Raw genomic sequence first — 17,426 nt, 5'->3', positions numbered from 1 at the left:
GGAATTGGCATTCCAGTGGAGGGAGCCGGGCAGCATGTAGGTAAACAGGTGAGCCTATCAGATCATGCCATGAAGAAATAAAGGTGAGAGGGATGGGGAGGGGCATGGGAAGGCCTCTCTGAGGAGGTGACACCACCTGCATCTTGGGAAAGGAAGAGGAAGAATCCAGGTCGAAGGAGCAGCCATGCAAAGGCCCTGGGGTGAGAGTGAGTGTGTCTTGTGAAGGAACACAGAGAGGGCCACATGGGGTCAGACCTGGGAGGTTGTTGTCAAAAGACTGAGTCTTGGCCTAAGTGAGGGAGACCACTGGAGGGCGTGGAGGAAGGGCGTGCCCTTGCTGGCTAAGCAGCTTGTATTGGCTGCTTGTGGAGAATGGGCTGGGATGGGGGCAGGAGTGGAAGCCAGGAGGTCCTTGGGCAGATGTTGGTGCAGCCTCCCTGGGGGGAGATGATGGCAGCTTGGACCAATGGGGAGGTCAGGGAGAGAGGAGTGGAGAAGCACTTCTGGGTCTCAGCGTCAGCTCTGCTTGGATGGGGAGCTGGAGAAGCCTGTGCGGGGTGGGGGGCGAGGTGGGCAGGAGAGCAGTCAGGGACACGTTAATTCAGTAATGTTCTCAGACTTCTGAGCGGGAGTGGCTGTGGAGTCAGAGCTCTAGGGAGAGGTCAGGCCGGGAGAGGAAGATCTGAGGGTCTGTTGGGAGGATGCTGAATGAGTCCAGGCATATGGTAAGAGGGAAGGCCCGGGCCCGGGTCAGGGTCTCTGCAAAGCCAGCCAATAACTGACCCAGGGCGGGAAGCCTCAGTGCAGGGTCTTGTCACTTTTCTTAGTGGAGCAGCAGAGAAGGCAGATGTAGCAGGCTGAGCAATGGCCCCAGTGAGGTCCATGTCCTAATCCCCACAACCTGTGACTATGTTACCGTGGCGAGAGGGACTTGGCAGATGGGATTCAGTTAAGGATCCTGAGTTATCCAGGTAGGCGCAATGACGTAATCACAAGTGTCCTTATGAGAGCAAGGCAGAGTGATGGCGGGGTGGGGGCCGGTGGGTAAGCCAGGAAACCTGGGAGCCTCTGGAAACGGAAGACAAGAAAACAGATTCTCCTCCAGAGCCCACAGAAGGAACGCCGCTCTGTCGCCATCTTGCTTTAGGCCAGCAACACTCCTTTCGGACTGGTGGCCTCCAGCACTGTCAGATCATAAATTTGTGTTGTTTTGAGACACTAAGTTTGTGCTCTTTTGTTACAGCAGCCACAGGAAACTCAGGGCACTCGGCTGCCCCCAAATCCATGGCTTCCAAACATTTATCATCGCTCACCTCATCAATACAAAACCTCTGAGGCCAGGCACTTATGCCTGTAATCCCAGCATTTTGGGAGGCCGAGGTGGGGGGATTGCTTGAGCCCAGGAGTTTGAGACCAGCCTGGGCAACACAGTGAGATCCCATCTCAAAAAAAAAAAAAAAAAAAGAAAGCAACATTGAGCATTGCATGCATACATATGTCACATATCATACCCCTGAGTACACATCTGAAGGGACATTTCCTTCCAGCCCCTGGAGCAGTCCACAGTGCTGGGCCCATGGCTGCGGGCTGCTTGAGGAGTCCTTGGGTTACGTGGGCAGGTTTCAGGTATATACAGAGGCTTGGGAGGGAAAACCAGAAGAAAGTGGGGACTTGTACTTTCCCTAAATTTGGAGGTGGGGCTCGGTACATGGATTAGGGATGGGGTATCGGGGCAAGCTCTCCAGCATCATGGTGGGAGTTTTATACTCCGGCTCTTTAATCTCAGCTGGCGTTCCAGGGATGTAGGAGGAAGGACCAGCGGACAGATGTAGTACTGGCTCCCACCGAAGACTCAAAGCCAGTCTGAACCCCAAGCCCACGCCCTAGCGCTTTCTGCTAGTTCCCAGGGTTACTGGGGAAAAGCAGCGATTGAAGAACATCCTTTTCTCACTTTGAAATACATTCCTCCACGCAAGGTGCTAAATCTGTTTCCAAGCCACAGCGCTATCTGACTTAATTAATTAGCATCTATTTGCAAACCAGCAATTAAAGGGCTAAAGTCCTTTTAGGTGGCCTAATTAGGTCTGACAGGACATTGTCAGATGTGGCCTGTCCTTTCTCCATAACATCCTAGAAATTTTCAGCCATGGTTTTAAAAGCAATTACGAATGAGAGTCAGCCAGGTCAAGCACCATGCCTGATTTATGGGCTAGTAAATTGAGGGTGTGCCTGGGGTTCTTCCGGGAGCTTGAGTCTCTGGTCTTGCCGGGGTGTGGCCAGAGCCCTGCTAGTGGGGAGTGGCAGGGGACCAACTTGGGTGGACTTGGGTCATTCTGGAGGTGCCAGGTGGGAACTTGAAGGGCCAAAGTGAGAATCCACTTGTCCCCAGGTCCCCCAATAATTACATCTGGGACCACTGGTACGCTGGAGCTAGCCCAAGGTAGCCCACCTGCGAGACATTTGTAAGCAGGAGTAGCTCTTAAACAGTGTGGCGTAAAGGGAAAAAAATCTCCAGAATATCTATAGAATAATATTATGCAAACTTAAAATGCACGCATACTTACAAGTCTGTATTTTTTAAAAGACAGATGCATTTCATTTATACGAGGTACCTAGAGTAGTCAAATTCATTAGAGACAGAAAAGTAGAAAGGTGGTCGCCAGAGACTGGGGGCAAGGGGATGGGGAGTTAGTGTTTAATGAGTAGAGATTCATCATAAATACACTGAAGAAAAAAATAGGTATGGGAGTTTCAGTTTGGGAAGATTAAAAGTTCTGGGGATGGGTGGTGGCGATGGTTGCACTGTTGTGTGAATGTACTTAAGACCACTGAACTGTGTACTTAAAAAATTGTTAAAATAAGAAATTTTAGGTTACGTATGTTTTACCATAATCATAATAAAAAACAAATATACTCATAGAGACGACCTATAGAGGCACGGTGGGATGGAGGAATGGAAATAGGGATCAGGGACGAAGGAGACAAAACCTGAAAAAATTCCTTCCTGAGGCTGGTGCCGACAGTGTGTCCTGAAGGTGTGGTGAGCTCAGCTCTTAGCAGCTGAGAGGGCTCCGAACTGCTATGTAGTATTTTCTTTTTTTTGAAATGAAGTCTGTTGCCCAGGCTGGAGTGCAGTGGTGCGGTCACTGCAACCTCTGCTGCCTGGGTTCAAGTGAGCCTCCTACCTCGGCCTCCCAAGTAGCTGGGACTACAGGTGCCCACCACCACACCCGGCTCATTTTTGTATTTTTAGTAGAGACGGAGTTTCGCCATGTTGGCCAGGATAGTCTTGAACTCCTGACCTCGTGATCCGCCCGCCTCAGCCTCCCAAAGTGCTGTGATTACAGAGTTGAGCCACCAGGCCCTGCCTTATGTAATATTTTTCCTTAACTTGGCTCTTTTAAAGAGCTTAAGTAGATTTGTCAAAAATGCAAATTTTATGTTAATAGAGCAAGTGGAAACCTAACTTGACTTTCCTGGCATAGGTGCCACCCCCGTTCCTAATCCACCTTTAAATATTCCTCATTTTAACTGTTGATGGCAGTTTTCGGCATTGAGGTACTTAACTCTGCCTGTTGAAGATTAATTCCTTAAATCCATTCCACTCCTCCATTGATTACCTTCTCAGACACTGCAGAGGAAATGTAGCTGATTTTGTGTCCTCATTCCGCCATTTTGGTTTTGGTTTCGGGCAGTCCAAGCACAAGCAGTATTAACTATAGTTGTTCTACTTTTTGATCTATGATTTAAAAAGACCCAAGCCATCATTTTAAGTCAGCTGTCTGTATAAACAACAAGCCTTTTATACAATATAAACAAATTGTTAGATAAAGAATGGGACTTTGGAATCAAGTCAGAGGGTGCGTGAGTGGGAACGAATTGGGCAGAGCAGGTGTGCTTGTTTTTCAGTATTACCTGTTTGTCCTCTTACCATCCACACAAGGCAGCAGAGGGAGAGCTTTCATTCTGAAACGTATAGAATCCTATGAATATATGCTGTATTAGCACGCAGTATGAGTGCCAAATTAATTGTACAACTAGCAATTGTTATTATGCTAGTAATGTCAATCTTTCATGATTTAGAATAGACCAAAACATGTTAACTTTTTATAAATTTGCCTTTGAAGTCAATAAATCTGGTTTGGTTTAAGTTAAAAGAAAAAACACAAATGAAAATGGAATGATTTTAAGCTCCGAGTCAGAGGCCTGCCCACTCTTGAGAAGAGAGACTAGCAAAGTAAAAAGGAGTTCAAGGTATGCTAGAGGCTGTCTTTCTCCTTGATGCAATCAGAAGGCTTGAAGGAAGTGGAAAGGCAAATCACTTTCCTTCCAGATATCACTGATGTATTTTACCGCCATGTCTGGATATTGCCCGTAAATCGTGTCCTGTTCCACCTGTGATGAGCATCTCTTGGGCCAGAAAATGCTGTTGTGGACACTGAACCCCCAGGATCAGGAGCTGGATGGAGAACTTTCCTGGGGGAGGCCTCAGGGGCAGGAGGTGGGGACCTGGCCTGTTGATAAGGCGGCCCTAGGCTGCCCTGCGTGGAATGTTCCTTTGTGTTTAGCAGCCTTGGGCCCTCAAGACCTCTGTGCTCTGCCTGCCTAGCAGTTTGACATGGTAGAATTTCCATGGGCTTCAGAGTCAGAGAGATCTGCCTAAAATTACTTCTTAGCACAGGGCACCTGACCTTGTCAGTAGAATGGGTATAATACCCATCTCAGGAGGTGGTCGTGAGGATTAAGTGAGATAATGGGGACGTGTCAGCCTCTCTCCCCGAGCCTAGCACATAGTATTTGCACAATAGTGGTACCTGTTATCACTTCATACCTCTTGGGCCTAGGGTAGCAGATCGCCAGATCATCTTCCGTGTGTTGACTTTCAGCCTCACACTCGCAGGATGGCTGCTGTAGACATTGCATCTGCATTAGTGGTGGGAAGGAGTAGAACATTCCATCTCTGTTCCTTTTATCCAAAACCAAAAGCTTCCCCAGAAGTCCCAGAAGTCCCCAGCAGACTTTTCATGGGTCCAGCTGGCCAACCCCAGCTACCTGGCTGCCCATAGCTGCAAGGGAGGCTAGGAAAATGGGAAAGAGGTAGGATTGTTGTGACTTACCCAGTCATTTTTCATCATGTTGTGGGATTCCATTAGTGGGGAGGAAACAGGTCACAGCTGATGAGACAGAAGCCCTCGGCACCTGCCCCCAAGTGTTGTCTGATTCCTCCTGATGGTTTTCCTGTTGCTTTGCCAGCCCACGCTACGATGTCAGGGCAGAAGGAAGGAAGGAGCCTGGGGCTGGATTAATTTCGCAAAGAAGGGTCGGTACAGAGTGGAAGCTTCTAGAAGCAAAATCCAGAATCCCTTCTTCCCACCCCCCAAGTGTTTGCATGCCCTGTTTCCTCTTTCGGAAACATTCTTCATCCAGTTTTTTTTTTTTTCGAGACAGAGTCTTGCTCTGTCACCCAGGCTGGAGTGCAGTGGCGCAATCTTGGCTCACTACAACCTCTGCCTCCTGGGTTTAAGAAATTCTCTACCTCAGCCTCCTGAATAGCTGGGATTACGGGCACATGCCACCATGCCCAGCTAATTTTTTTGTATTTTTAGTAGAGATGAGGTTTCGCCATCTTGTACAGGCTGGTCTTGAACTCCTGACCTCGTGATCCCCCACCTTGGCCTCCCAAAGTGCTGGGATTACAGGCGTGAGCCACCACGCCTGGCCCATCCAGTTCTTTAGGACAAGGAATTCATCCTCTATTCTTAAGCTATCTTCTGGGAAGTTGCCCTGAATCCCCCATGTCTGGGGGAGATCATGTTTGGTGCCACCAGAAAGGGCGAAACGGAATAAAGTGTAAGTTCAAGGGAGAGCCCAAGCCTGACTCAGATGAGGTGGGGAGATCAGGGAGGCTTCATGGAGGAGGTAGCTTTTATTCATTTGTTTGAAAAATATCTCACCTCCTTCTCCATGCCAGGCCCTGGGTGAATGGAAGATGGCAGACACTATGACAAGCTGTCATTCCAGGCCCCCTAAAAACACCCCTGCCCAGTCCCAGCTTCTCCCCTGACCTGACACTGGACACAGGATCTGGGCCAGATGGATGTTTGCAGTCTGTCCCATGTGGAGAAAGGAGCAACAAAAGTCATTTAGGCCTCATTATCGAATCTCATGGCCCAGCTTCCTGCTTCTGTGTGCTGAGCTTTGGAAAAAGCTAATCATAAAAATCTGGATATATTTCTTCAGGTGGAGAAAGGGGTTTGTAACATCAGAGGGCTCCTCTCTGAGCAGGATGGTGTTGGGTTTAGATCATTATCTAGTCAGTGATGAGGCTGAGAGGCTACCAGGGAAGGCCACTGTGGCCGGTGTGACATGAAAAAGGCCAGTTACAACTGCATATCAACAATGATGGTGATAAATGCCTGGAAAACTAGATTACTATTTACAAAAATCCCAATTAACAGTGACCATCCACCATGCTCTATTGCATAAAAATGGTCTGCCTGGGTTGTGTGCAGGAGCCAGCCTCATTTATTTTAAGCTGTAAACTATAAGTGGCTTTAACACCATGTCTCTCACAGTATGTTCATGCTGCAATCAAAGCGGCTCTGGGTGGGTTGGAGGCTAAAGCTGCATCTCCTGCTTGTTTGAGCCCTGCTGACAAGATAGCACAAGGCGGAGACCAGGCCGACGGGCAGTTGGCTGCTAGAAGGTGTCTCCTGCAGTTTCCTTCACCCCGAAGCTTCCTCCTCTCTGTCCGCCAATTTCTTCTCGGGCCTGGAGAGACCCTGCCTGTAGGAGGCTTGTCTTTCTGGGTTGGAATTGACCTAGACCTAGAGCTGGGCTGTAGTATAAACTTTCGCCGGTAGGTGGTGCATGAAGACGCCCTCCCGCCCTGTGCTCCCTGAGCTCAGATCTCTGACAACTTCTCTGCCATCTCTGTGTACCAGTGCCACACAGTGTGACCTCTTCTGGTGACCTTATCGCCCCCTATCTTGATTGTTTTTCCCTGTAGTCTGTGAGCCTTGTGGGTGGGGGAGTGCTAGATGTCCTTCCTTCTGTATTTCCAGCATGTGACACAGTGCTGGGCATGTGGATGTCCAGGAATTGTTGGATGAATAAAAGAATGAATGAATGAATGAATGAATGCATGCATGAATGAGAGAGGAGGGACGGAAGGAGACCAAGGGCCTTATCCTCTAGGATGAAGGTTCATTAGGTTCGAGGTATACATTCTGTGAAATGAATCAGGCTTCCAGTAACAAGATGAGTTTCCTTACAACCAGGGCTATCTCTTCACAATGGCCCCGACCCTGACTATCCCTGTCCTGGAAATGTGGTGATCCCAACAGGCATCTAGGATGCTGGTAACATAGGCCCAGCATGAGAAGGTGGGAAGGTCTCATTCATTGTTGTCTGTAACCGGCAGTTCAGAGGCCACCAGCTCGGGGAGTCCCATCCGTTGCTTTTGAAATTGTCACAGCATTTCTTCCTTCCCTATCTTTCAGAGTGAAACATCTTTCAACCTAATATCAGAAAAATGTGACATTCTATCCATTCTTCGGGACCATCCTGAAAACAGAATTTACCGGAGGAAAATCGAGGTGAGGCAGAGGGCAGGGAGAAGAGCATCCTAAACTAAACAGGCTGGAGTTGGGAGTGTAAAGGTGATGCCTCTTTGAAGGCTGACAGTTTGGGCCAGGTTCCTGGGCAAATGAAAGATTCCTAGGATATTTTGATGCTGGACATTTGCCTTAGCAATAAATCCTTTCATTCCCCCCCGCCAAAAAAAGAATTTTTTTTGTTGAAAAGTTTAGCACTATCCTCATGTTTTATTTACTCACCAAGGCTTCATTACCACTCTGTGAGGTAAGTACTTTTATTACCCCCATTTTACAGCTGAGGAAACTGAGGCACAGAAATTAAGTAGTGGCCATTTAGTTCATGAGTGGCCAAGCTAGGATTTAAACCCAGGCAGCCGAGTCTCAAGCCACATTCCTAACTGCTGTGCTGGGAGACCTCTTGGAGGGAAAGTTTACTCCAGTAAGGCTAAAGGGATTTGTGGGAAGGCTGCAGGGATTGCTCACGGAGCACTCACCCGTGGGTGGCAGGAGGACCCGGGTGCCCACTCTGTCCCTCTGGCCGCAGGCCCCAGCTGCTGTCTTCACTCTGCAGGACTTCCTCTCGCTGCAGGACAGGCTTGCTCTGGCACTGGCCCCACAGGCCCTTCCCTTCAAGCTCCTCTCAGACACGCAGCACCGTTGCTGGGCCCCCATTACTTATCCTCAGAGACTCTGATAGGTCCAGCTTGGGTCAGATGTCCATCAGCAGCCAGGGGTAGTGGTGTGGGCATCATGTGATCCGAACGCTGCTGCGGGGCACTTCCAGGGCAGGAGCTGGGCTCTGCAGCCCACTGACTTTTGTGTCCGCCAGAGCCCTCCTGGGAGATGAGCCAGGGGCTCCAGATAGTGCCTGCCTCCCCACTCCAGCTGGCCTCAGGCGGGCCCAAGTCGGCTCTGAGCCTTCTCATGGCTATGGGGGGAACAGGAACTCCAAGACCCCTTGAAAACCATCCTCTGCTGTCAAAATGCTGCTTATAGTCCTGTGAGGCAGGAAAGGGGATTCCAGGCCAGTTCAGAGGGACACCTACTTACTGCTAGGAGTGGAGCTGGAGCCCACGCCTCCTGCCCCTGCTCACACACGCAACCCCCCACCCCCTACTTCTGCCAGCTCCCGATTCTCAGTGCCGCTCCACCAGGAAGGCTTCCCCAACTTCCAAAATCCAGTGCAATGCCAGTGCCCCATGGCACCCAGCCGGGCACTCCTTCTGTCCTCGCAGTGCCACTGTCTAATTATCCATCTTCCCTCCCAGACTGTAGGCTGCCTGGGGGCAGGGACGGACACACAGGACAATGTAGTGTATTTTTATATCAGGGGAATGAACGAGGGTGGGAGGCTGAGGGGATAGCAGCCTGAAGGGAGGGAGCAGGCATTTCCTGGGAGAGGTGGGGGGCACCTGGCCAGTCCCAGTGCCCAAACCACACAGAGCTGTTGTTGGTGCACATGCCCACATTTCTTTCTGTCCCCCTCAGGAACTCAGCAAAAGGTTCACCGCCATCCGCAAGACCAAAGGGGATGGGAACTGCTTCTACAGGGCCTTGGGCTATTCCTACCTGGAGTCCCTGCTGGGGAAGAGCAGGGAGATCTTCAAGTGAGTGCCGGCGTCCCCTGGGCTCTCGAGGCTGTGTTCTCTGTGCTAGGTCAGCCCCAAGTCTCTCGGAGGTTTTTGTTACACTCAGGCTGGTTAACCCAGAGAGTGAGCTGAAGGGCTGCCTGGCAGAGGCGTTTGATGTTGGGGGGGCCCAGCTGCCCGCTGTGGTGGAGTTGGGGGCAGCCAAGGGGTGGAGGATGGAATCTGTGACCTCCCAGATGCTTTGCAGCCTCTGCTTCCACCACAGGCCTGGGTCAGCCCAGGTGAGTCGCACGGAGCAGTTACTTCGTGACCCACTCTGAAAAGAAAAGAAAACACAAACAAAAAGAAGCTTTGCCCCAGTGTTCTGCGTAATTCCTGTTGACCTTGGTTTGGAGTGTGTGTGACCCAGGCATTCAGCTGGCTGGGCCTGTCCCTGAGGTTCATGCTGGAGGTCTGTGTCCAGAGCTGCCCCTGTCATCTCGGCTTGTTCAGGGCTTCTCATATCTGAAGTTTGTACAAGGCCCCTGGTTCTCTAGTCCATAGCAAGAAAAAAAAGTAAAGACAAACAAACCCCTAAGAGCTGGCTAGGACCCGAATTCCTGTTCAGTGGGAGCAGGGCAGAGCTGGGACTGCTTTTGTCACTGGCTGCCAGGAGATGCTGATGCCTCTGGGCCTCAAACTACGCTTTGAGGAGCAAGGAGCTAAGAGACCCACCTAGCTCTTAACCTTTGGGGGTCTCAGAGCCCTTAGAGGCTTTGGCGAGGGCCATGGGCCCTGCTTATCCGAGACCCGCACCCACATGCTCTCTGGAAACAGTACGGGGGCAGTGGGTCACAGAGCACTTCTTTGGCTAAGGCAGGTTTCTCAACAGCGGCATGACTGATGTTTTGGGCCAGATCACGCTCATGGTGGGGGCTGTCCTACGCATTGTAGGCCTCTTAGCAGCATCCCTGGCCCCCACCCATGAGATACTAGTAGTAACCCCCTCCCCAAGTCATGAGAATCAAAACTGCCTTCAGACACTGCCAAGAATCTCTTTCGGTGGAAAAAAGTCGACCCTATCTGGTTGAGAACTACTAGGTTAAGGCCATCATCTCCTGTTCAAAATATAGATGATCTCAATGAGGGTATAAGTTGAGCCATCTGTTCCTTGGCGGAACCGTTCAGATTGTTTCGCCAGTGACAGACTGGCAGAGCCCCTTTTCATGGAGAGTCAGCTATCTCAAGCCATTCCCCTCCCCAACTTTCTCACAGCCCTATGGGGACCAGCACAGCACAGTGCAGGGATTATGACCCCAACTTCATTTCCCCACGACCTGTGTCCCCTGGAGTTGTGCCATGCAGCAGCCCTGGGCTCTGAGGTCAGACCTCACTCTCTTGCTTACTTGCTGTGCGACCTTGGGCAAGTGACCTGATCTCTCTGATCCTCAGTTTTCATGCCTGTGGAAGGTGGACATTATAACACACTTCAGGGTGCTATTGTGAGGACTCAGTGGGTGATGCTGGCCAAGCCCAACGCCTGCATCTCTCTCTGCACCAGCCCACGTGCTCTGTTTACCTTCACTCCATCCTGTCTCCCCACTCCAGTCAGCAAACACGGGTGCCATGCTCGGCCCCTGCTCTAGGCTGTGGGGATACTGCAGTGAACGAGAGAGACAAAATCCCTGCCTTGTGGGGCTTGCGTCCTAATGGGAGAAGATGGACAATACATGAGTATCACCTTTGAGGTGTCAGATGGTGATAAGTATTGTGGGAAAAATCAGGCAGGAAGGAGGCCAAGGAGTGCAAGGTCTGGGGTTGGCAGTTTCAAGTAGGGTTGGAGAGGTAAGAGCGGCAGGGCACATAGGGCCTCGGGCCTTTCTAAGGACCTTGGCTTTCAGCCTGAAGGACTCGGGAGCCACGGAGGGATTGCGCAGCACGGGGGACCTGCCCTGCTGGCTGCTGTGTGCAGGACAGACGGGGGCCGAGACACAGCCAGGGAGATGTGGTTGGGGAGAGATCCAGAGGGGATCTCTGGGTCTCTGGCTGTGGCGTGAGCAGGTGGATGCAGTGGGCATGGCAAGAAGTGGGCAGGTCTAGACACCTGTGGAGGTGGCGAAGACAGGATTCGTGCCTCACTCACATGTTGGACATGGCAGAGTCAAGAATGGCTCCCAGGGGTTTGGCCTGCGAGTTAGCAGGATGGAGAAGCCGTTTACTGCAAAGGAGGGCTGAGGAAGATCAGGAGCTGTGTTCTGCGATGCTGTCTGAAATGCCCGGGAGCCATAGAGTGGGGGTGTCTGGTGGGCAGTGGAGGTACGAGGCTGGCGTTCAGCAGGCAGGCCGGGGCACACAGGTGATAAGTCAAACCAAAGGCCGCATGAGACCACCAGCATTTTTCCTTTTTTTTTTTTTTTTAAACATTTTCTTTTCTCTCTTTATTTTTTCTTAAGAGATGGGTCTTGCTATGTTGCCTAGGCTGGCCTCGAACTCTTGGGCTCAGGCGGTCCTCCCTCCTCAGCCTGCATCTTCTTACACAAAAACCGAGATCATGTCACTCCCAAGCTTGAAATATGCCCCTGACCTCTAGGAGCAGTGGAAACCCCTGACACCAACGCCCTCCACACCAGGCCGCTGCCTCTCCTGCCCCATTGCCTGCCCACCCTGAGTTCTAGGCACAGGGACTCACTTATCCTACACACACCAGAGCTTGCAGGCATCACATGCCGCCTGACGCTGCCTGGGCCTAGGTAGCCTTGCTTCTGACCCGGCTGTGGGTTCCTCGGGCCCCAGGCAGGTTGCTTCACTCACTCCTCTGTAGCTCCTTTCCCCAGGTGAACAGTGGCCATAGCCCTGTCACGGACATTAAGTGATTGACTCGTAAGTACTTGGAACACTGACTGGGGTGTTCCGTGCTAGCTCTTAGCGTCGGCGTCATGCATCCTCCACAACCCGCTGTCTCCCTGTGTGCAGTGAGCCCAGAGCCACCCAGGCAGACACTTGTTCTCTGCTCAGTGCTGCTGCAGGGCTGGAGCAAGCGTGTTGCAGCAGTATGCTTGTTCCAGCCCTGGATCTTGCATACTTGCTTTAGAAGTATGCGAAGTACTTCTGTGTGCCAGAGGCTTGGAGAACACGCTCTTCCTTTGAGGGCAGCCACTGTTACTACCCCATCTGATGAGCAAACAGAGCCTCATAGAGGTCAGATAACTTGCCAGAGGTCCCACACAGGCTTATGTGCAGTCCCAGCTGTCTGAACTTGCCCCCCCTCCGAGCCCCAGTGCCATCCTTCTCCGTATCCCTGGCTTACCTCTCGGGGGTGCATGTCCTGGCCTGGGGCCTTGCCCCCTTCTGATAGGGCCTACGACTGCATGCTGCTTATCTCCGTGCCCCCAGTGCCTGGCACAGAGGGGCCCACAAGTCACTGGTGAGGAATGAATGTGGAATGAGGCAGAGGTTTGGGGGTGGGAGGGGGGGCAGTAGAGCTGGGAGCAGAGCAGTGCACTTCATGGCCATGCAGGGACAGAGTGGCTAGAAAAGGGTCGGGCCCTTGGAGTGGCCCTGGAGGACTGCAGCTGCTTCCTGGAGCTGCTTCTAGTACTCTGGCCATGGGCCACCTAGCCGCAGCTGAAGACAGAACAGGGGGTGCTGATGAGGGTGGCTCCTGAGCGAGAGGCGTTAGCCAGCACTGACCATCAGATCCTTGCCCTGGCCTGGAGGGAAACCCAGGCAGCAGGTACCACCGCAGTGGAGGCCTTGTCCTCCCAGGCAGCTCTCCGTTCGCCCTCAGCACCCCTGCAGTCAAGGCGTCATCACCATCCACACTTGTGCCAAAGTGGAGCCTATGGCCAAAAGCCACAGGGGGACTTGACAGGGTTGGAGGGGACGGCGGCTAGAAGCCAGCACAGACTCCATCCCTCCAATCCAGGCACCTCACCCCGCAATCAGGACAATCTAGTCCTGGCCCAGGCAGGACTCTTAGATATGCCAGGACCAGCCAGGGGCGAGCGGCATCTAGGCAAACACTCCTCCTTCTGAGTTGAGACCAGCTTCCTGTCCACACCCACCACCTTCTCCCTCCTCACCGCCCCGTCCTCCTACAAGGCACCAGGCTTTTCTGGAGCCCAGCAACTTCTGAGGTGGCCCAGGCCTCTGTATTCCCTTGTGAAACCTTCTGCCTCCTGGGTGCTGTCAGAGCCTCATCTCTATTCCCAGGGAAAGTGAGGGGCTGGAGAACTAGGTGTGGCCTTAGTGTTCTGCGCCTGCCAGGTGGTCACCCAGGGCCGCTCACCTGGTCCTTGTGGGAGGCAGCCCTTCCTCCATACCTCATTGCTGCCACTAAACTTGGGAGTGTCCTGGAGCCAGGGCCAGGCCCAGGCCTGGATTTCTTGCCATACCCCCTGAGGGCACCAGGACAGGTCCCAGAAAGGGGCTGCGCCATGAGGGGGCCTGCAGTGGGTGCAGAGAGGAACAATTCAGCATGCACAGAGCAAAGGTCTGTGGAGCGGGTCCCCAAGGGTGACTTGGTGCTGGCAGATGCTTAACAGCCAGCTGTGGGCATGCAGGAGGCCTGGTGTGTGTCGTCAGCCAATTGCTGTGGTGTCAGTGTTCAATATTATCATGATTGAGTCAAGCTGCCCTCATGAGGTCACTGAGTAGGGAATTGGAAAAGATGCAAAATCACACACGCCCTTGTCATGTTGTCTTTCCACCATGCACACACACACAATGCAGCTCAGTCACCAGGGCCCGGCAGGGCTGGGGTGGAGATGTGCACGGTGCATGTGGCTGTGTGTTGGGGGCAGGGGCGGGAGGTTCTGCGGCTGGACTAGAGATGAGGTTGGTGGGCACAGTGGGTTGAGAGGGGGACGCACAGTTGCCAATCACAGCACTCTTGCTGTGTTTCCCTATAAACACTCAGTCTACCCCCTCTGTAGGTTCAAAGAACGCGTACTGCAGACCCCAAATGACCTTCTGGCTGCTGGCTTTGAGGAGCACAAGTTCAGAAACTTCTTCAATGCTGTGAGTTCACCTGGTCCCTCCTTCCACATTGGCAGAGCAGACAGGAGTGGGCACTGGCTGGAGCCCCTGCACAGCCCACAGCTCTGCTCCTCCTGGCTGGGGAAGGACAGAGGGTTGCTTCCTGCTTGTGGGGGGTGTGTGGGCACAGGGAGCCCTCACCCTATTCCATCTCCACGTCGTGCCTCCCTATCCAATTAGTGGAGGGGTGGGATCGAGGACTCTCAGACGCTTGCCACTCTGAGTGTGCACGTGAGAATCCAAACCCAGGTAGTCATGGCGGGGAGACCCAACGCTCCCTAGACGTGCCTCTGGGCTAGCGTACAAACTACAAAGTCTTGCTAACCCTGGGTTACTTAGCTTAGGCAGAATCTCAGACTGATCTTCTACCTCAACCCTGAGAGTCTACAAATGAAAACGCACATGAGGGCTTCACGCGAAGGGAAAGAGCGGAGGGAGAATGCAGAGGGAGGGCTGGGGCTTGCTTGGCCTCCCTAGCTGAGGGCTGGGCGGGTGCAGTTTTACAGTGTGGTGGAACTGGTAGAGAAGGACGGCTCAGTGTCCAGCCTGCTGAAGGTGTTCAACGACCAGAGTGCCTCGGACCACATCGTGCAGTTCCTGCGCCTGCTCACGTCGGCCTTCATCAGGAACCGAGCAGACTTCTTCCGGCACTTCATTGATGAGGAGATGGACATCAAAGACTTCTGCACTCATGTAGGTGCTTGGGGTCTCAGCCCCAGCCCTGGGCTCTGCTCCTGTGGCCCTCTCCTGGAGACTTCAGCACCCATCCGTAGCCAAGGGACTCGGGTGTCACGACTGCCCTTGCAATTCAAACAGAGCTAGGTCAGCAAGCTGCAGACAGGTCCCCCCTGAGCTGCCTGAGCTGTGTGGCCCGAGGCAAGGCACTTCCCCTCCCTGAAGATTTCCCATCTGAAAAATAAGGGATTTGGACTGGCCTGTTTACAAAACCGCAGAGTCACAGTCCAAGAGTCACATTTGCTTGATGTGTTTATGATGCATGGTATTTACCAAAAAGAGTTGCCGATATTTAAAAATTAGGCAGTTCTCATATGAATATTTGGATCTCTGCTGGAAAATCAGAAGATCCAGCCCCCAGGCCCTTGCTTTTGCAGGGCAGTATCAGCAGCTGCCCTCTCTATGTGGGACATACGCCTGCTTGCCACCGCCTCTGTCTCTTCCATCGTCTCTGCAGCAACCGGACTCGCACCCTCACTCATCAGCCTGGCCTCTGTAAACACTTAAGCTTGAAAGGCACCCCTGGATGACAGGGTGCCTTTTATCTCTAAGATTCTTTGATGCCCAACCTGAAAAATTTCTGCTCCCCCTTTCCAGATCCCTCTAAAGTAGTAGCCTGCTCTCAGGTGTAACTATAAGCTCTAGAATGGAAAAGATCCAGGTTCGATTCTTGCAATTGTAGTGATTTCTAGCTGTGCTGCCTCTCAGTGAGGCTGTTTCCTGTGTGACATGAGAATGTCCATACCCAACTCATGGGATGTTGTGAAGATGACAGCACAGACGCTGTGACCATGACCTTGAGAGCCAGAGTTGAACTCACTTGTCCTTCGCCAGACCTCCCTCCTAAGCTGGCTTGTTTTCATTTTGGCCCCTGCAGGAAGTGGAGCCCATGGCCACGGAGTGTGACCACATCCAGATCACGGCGTTGTCGCAGGCCCTGAGTATCGCCCTGCAGGTGGAGTACGTGGACGAGATGGATACCGCCCTGAACCACCACGTGTTCCCTGAGGCCGCCACCCCTTCCGTTTACCTGCTCTATAAAACATCCCACTACAACATCCTTTATGCAGCTGATAAACATTGATTAATTTTAGGCCATGCAGTGGAACCTGTCACCTAATGGGACTGCATTCTGAATGGAACATTTGGCTCTTCAATTTTTTAAGCAATTTAGACTATAGCAAGAAAATGTGCAGCCTTTTGGGCTGCACCTAGGAACACCTAGGAACGAGGCCTACCCATTATGGACTGTGGTAACTTGGTGGGAATTTTAGTATTTATTTTAATGGAGGGACAAATGCTTTCTAACTGGGCCCCTGACTCTGCACCCCAGTTCGCAGTGAGGCCTGGGTGGGTCACCTGCCCTCTCTGGACTTGCTTCTTCAACTGGAGGAGGTCCCTGCCTATGTTGACATTCCATTGTAGAAAAATGGGGCCTCTGGTTTCTCTTTACCAGGGGCAGTGCCTCTCTGCGGGGGAGGAAAAGCTCAAGGTTAGCTGTCTTAACTCAAGTGACTTACCAGGCCTACAAAGAGTCCAGTCCTGTCACTTGTTGGACTGGGCTCTGACAGATGGCCTGTTGAGGTCAACTTGAATGTGAGGGCTGTGGTGTGGTTTCAAACATTCACGATGGATGTATTTTCCTACCCCTAACTTAAGGAGAAAAAAAAAAAAAAAAAGACTTCCTTTTTTGCCAAAGTCCAGAAAGGGGCCTTTAGCCTTTAGCAGGAGCTCAAATTGTTGCGGCCCCTCTACCTCTCTCAGGGCCAGAACTGCCTGACTTTTGGTGGACGAGCCCTTCAGGGTTCTGCTGTCAGCCCCACCTGGACAGAGGCTTACAAGACTAGGATCTGGACCAGAATCTGTGTATTTCTGTCTGGGACCAGGAAGCTGCAGCTGTCCCATCATCCCCAGCAAATCCTACAAGTGGGGTCTGGATACTTCAAGGATAGAGGTGTTGGCATGCACAGCCATGGACCCAGCTGAGCAGAGCAGACGCTTTGCAGGCTGCCCCTGGCTTCTTTCTCTCTTTCCCGCTTCTGCTCTCTTTATGGACTGGTCAGAGGGTAGGTGGGAAAGAACAGACAAGCCATGGAAGTTGGCAGTGGGGAGATTTCCACTGTGGAAACTGCCTGGGAATTCTGGCCAGCAGCTTCCTCATTCAGCCACCTGGCCATGCCCCTTAAATAAGCCCCTCACCTTGCTGCCTCAGGACCTTCAAGATTCCATCCGTGGGCTGGCCGGCGAGACGGCACCAGTGGGGACCCACACCCTGGCTGGGCGGAGGTGCTGCTAGCAACCTCTCTTCCTCTGTAGGAGGAAATGGAAAATGCAGGGTGTGGAACTGCCCTTTGGGGTCCTTCCTTAATCGAAGGCCACCTTCTCACAGGTTTCATTCTGCAGGGATTTACTGGAATCTATTGGTGCTGCTGCGTGAGTCTGCTGACAACCTGACTACCCAAGGACTGGGTAGCAGACTCCTCTTGAC

At 52.3% G+C, this 17,426-nt stretch overlaps 1 protein-coding gene across 4 annotated transcripts in view; it reads left to right on the top strand.

Moving 5' to 3' along the window:
* The window catches only part of OTUB2 (OTU deubiquitinase, ubiquitin aldehyde binding 2), a 44,383-nt gene extending 28,347 nt beyond the window's left edge, over positions 1-16,036 (top strand). For all 4 annotated transcript variants that reach the window (XM_058429370.1, XM_058429372.1, XM_058429371.1 and 1 more), the window contains 5 exons: positions 7,503-7,598; positions 9,087-9,205; positions 14,101-14,185; positions 14,702-14,896; positions 15,816-16,036. In XM_058429370.1, coding sequence (XP_058285353.1) covers positions 7,503-7,598; positions 9,087-9,205; positions 14,101-14,185; positions 14,702-14,896; positions 15,816-16,022 — 702 coding nt within the window. In that variant the 3' untranslated portion in view covers positions 16,023-16,036. The remainder of the gene's footprint in view (positions 1-7,502; positions 7,599-9,086; positions 9,206-14,100; positions 14,186-14,701; positions 14,897-15,815) is intronic.
* The last annotated feature ends 1,390 nt before the right edge of the window (positions 16,037-17,426 follow it).

The sequence above is a fragment of the Hylobates moloch genome, unplaced genomic scaffold, assembly GCF_009828535.3.
Source record: "Hylobates moloch isolate HMO894 unplaced genomic scaffold, HMol_V3 SCAFFOLD_16, whole genome shotgun sequence".
Classification (NCBI taxonomy): Eukaryota; Metazoa; Chordata; class Mammalia; order Primates; family Hylobatidae; genus Hylobates; species Hylobates moloch.
The sequence above is the reverse complement of the archived record's forward strand: the minus strand, read 5'-3'. Positions and strand labels throughout refer to the sequence as shown.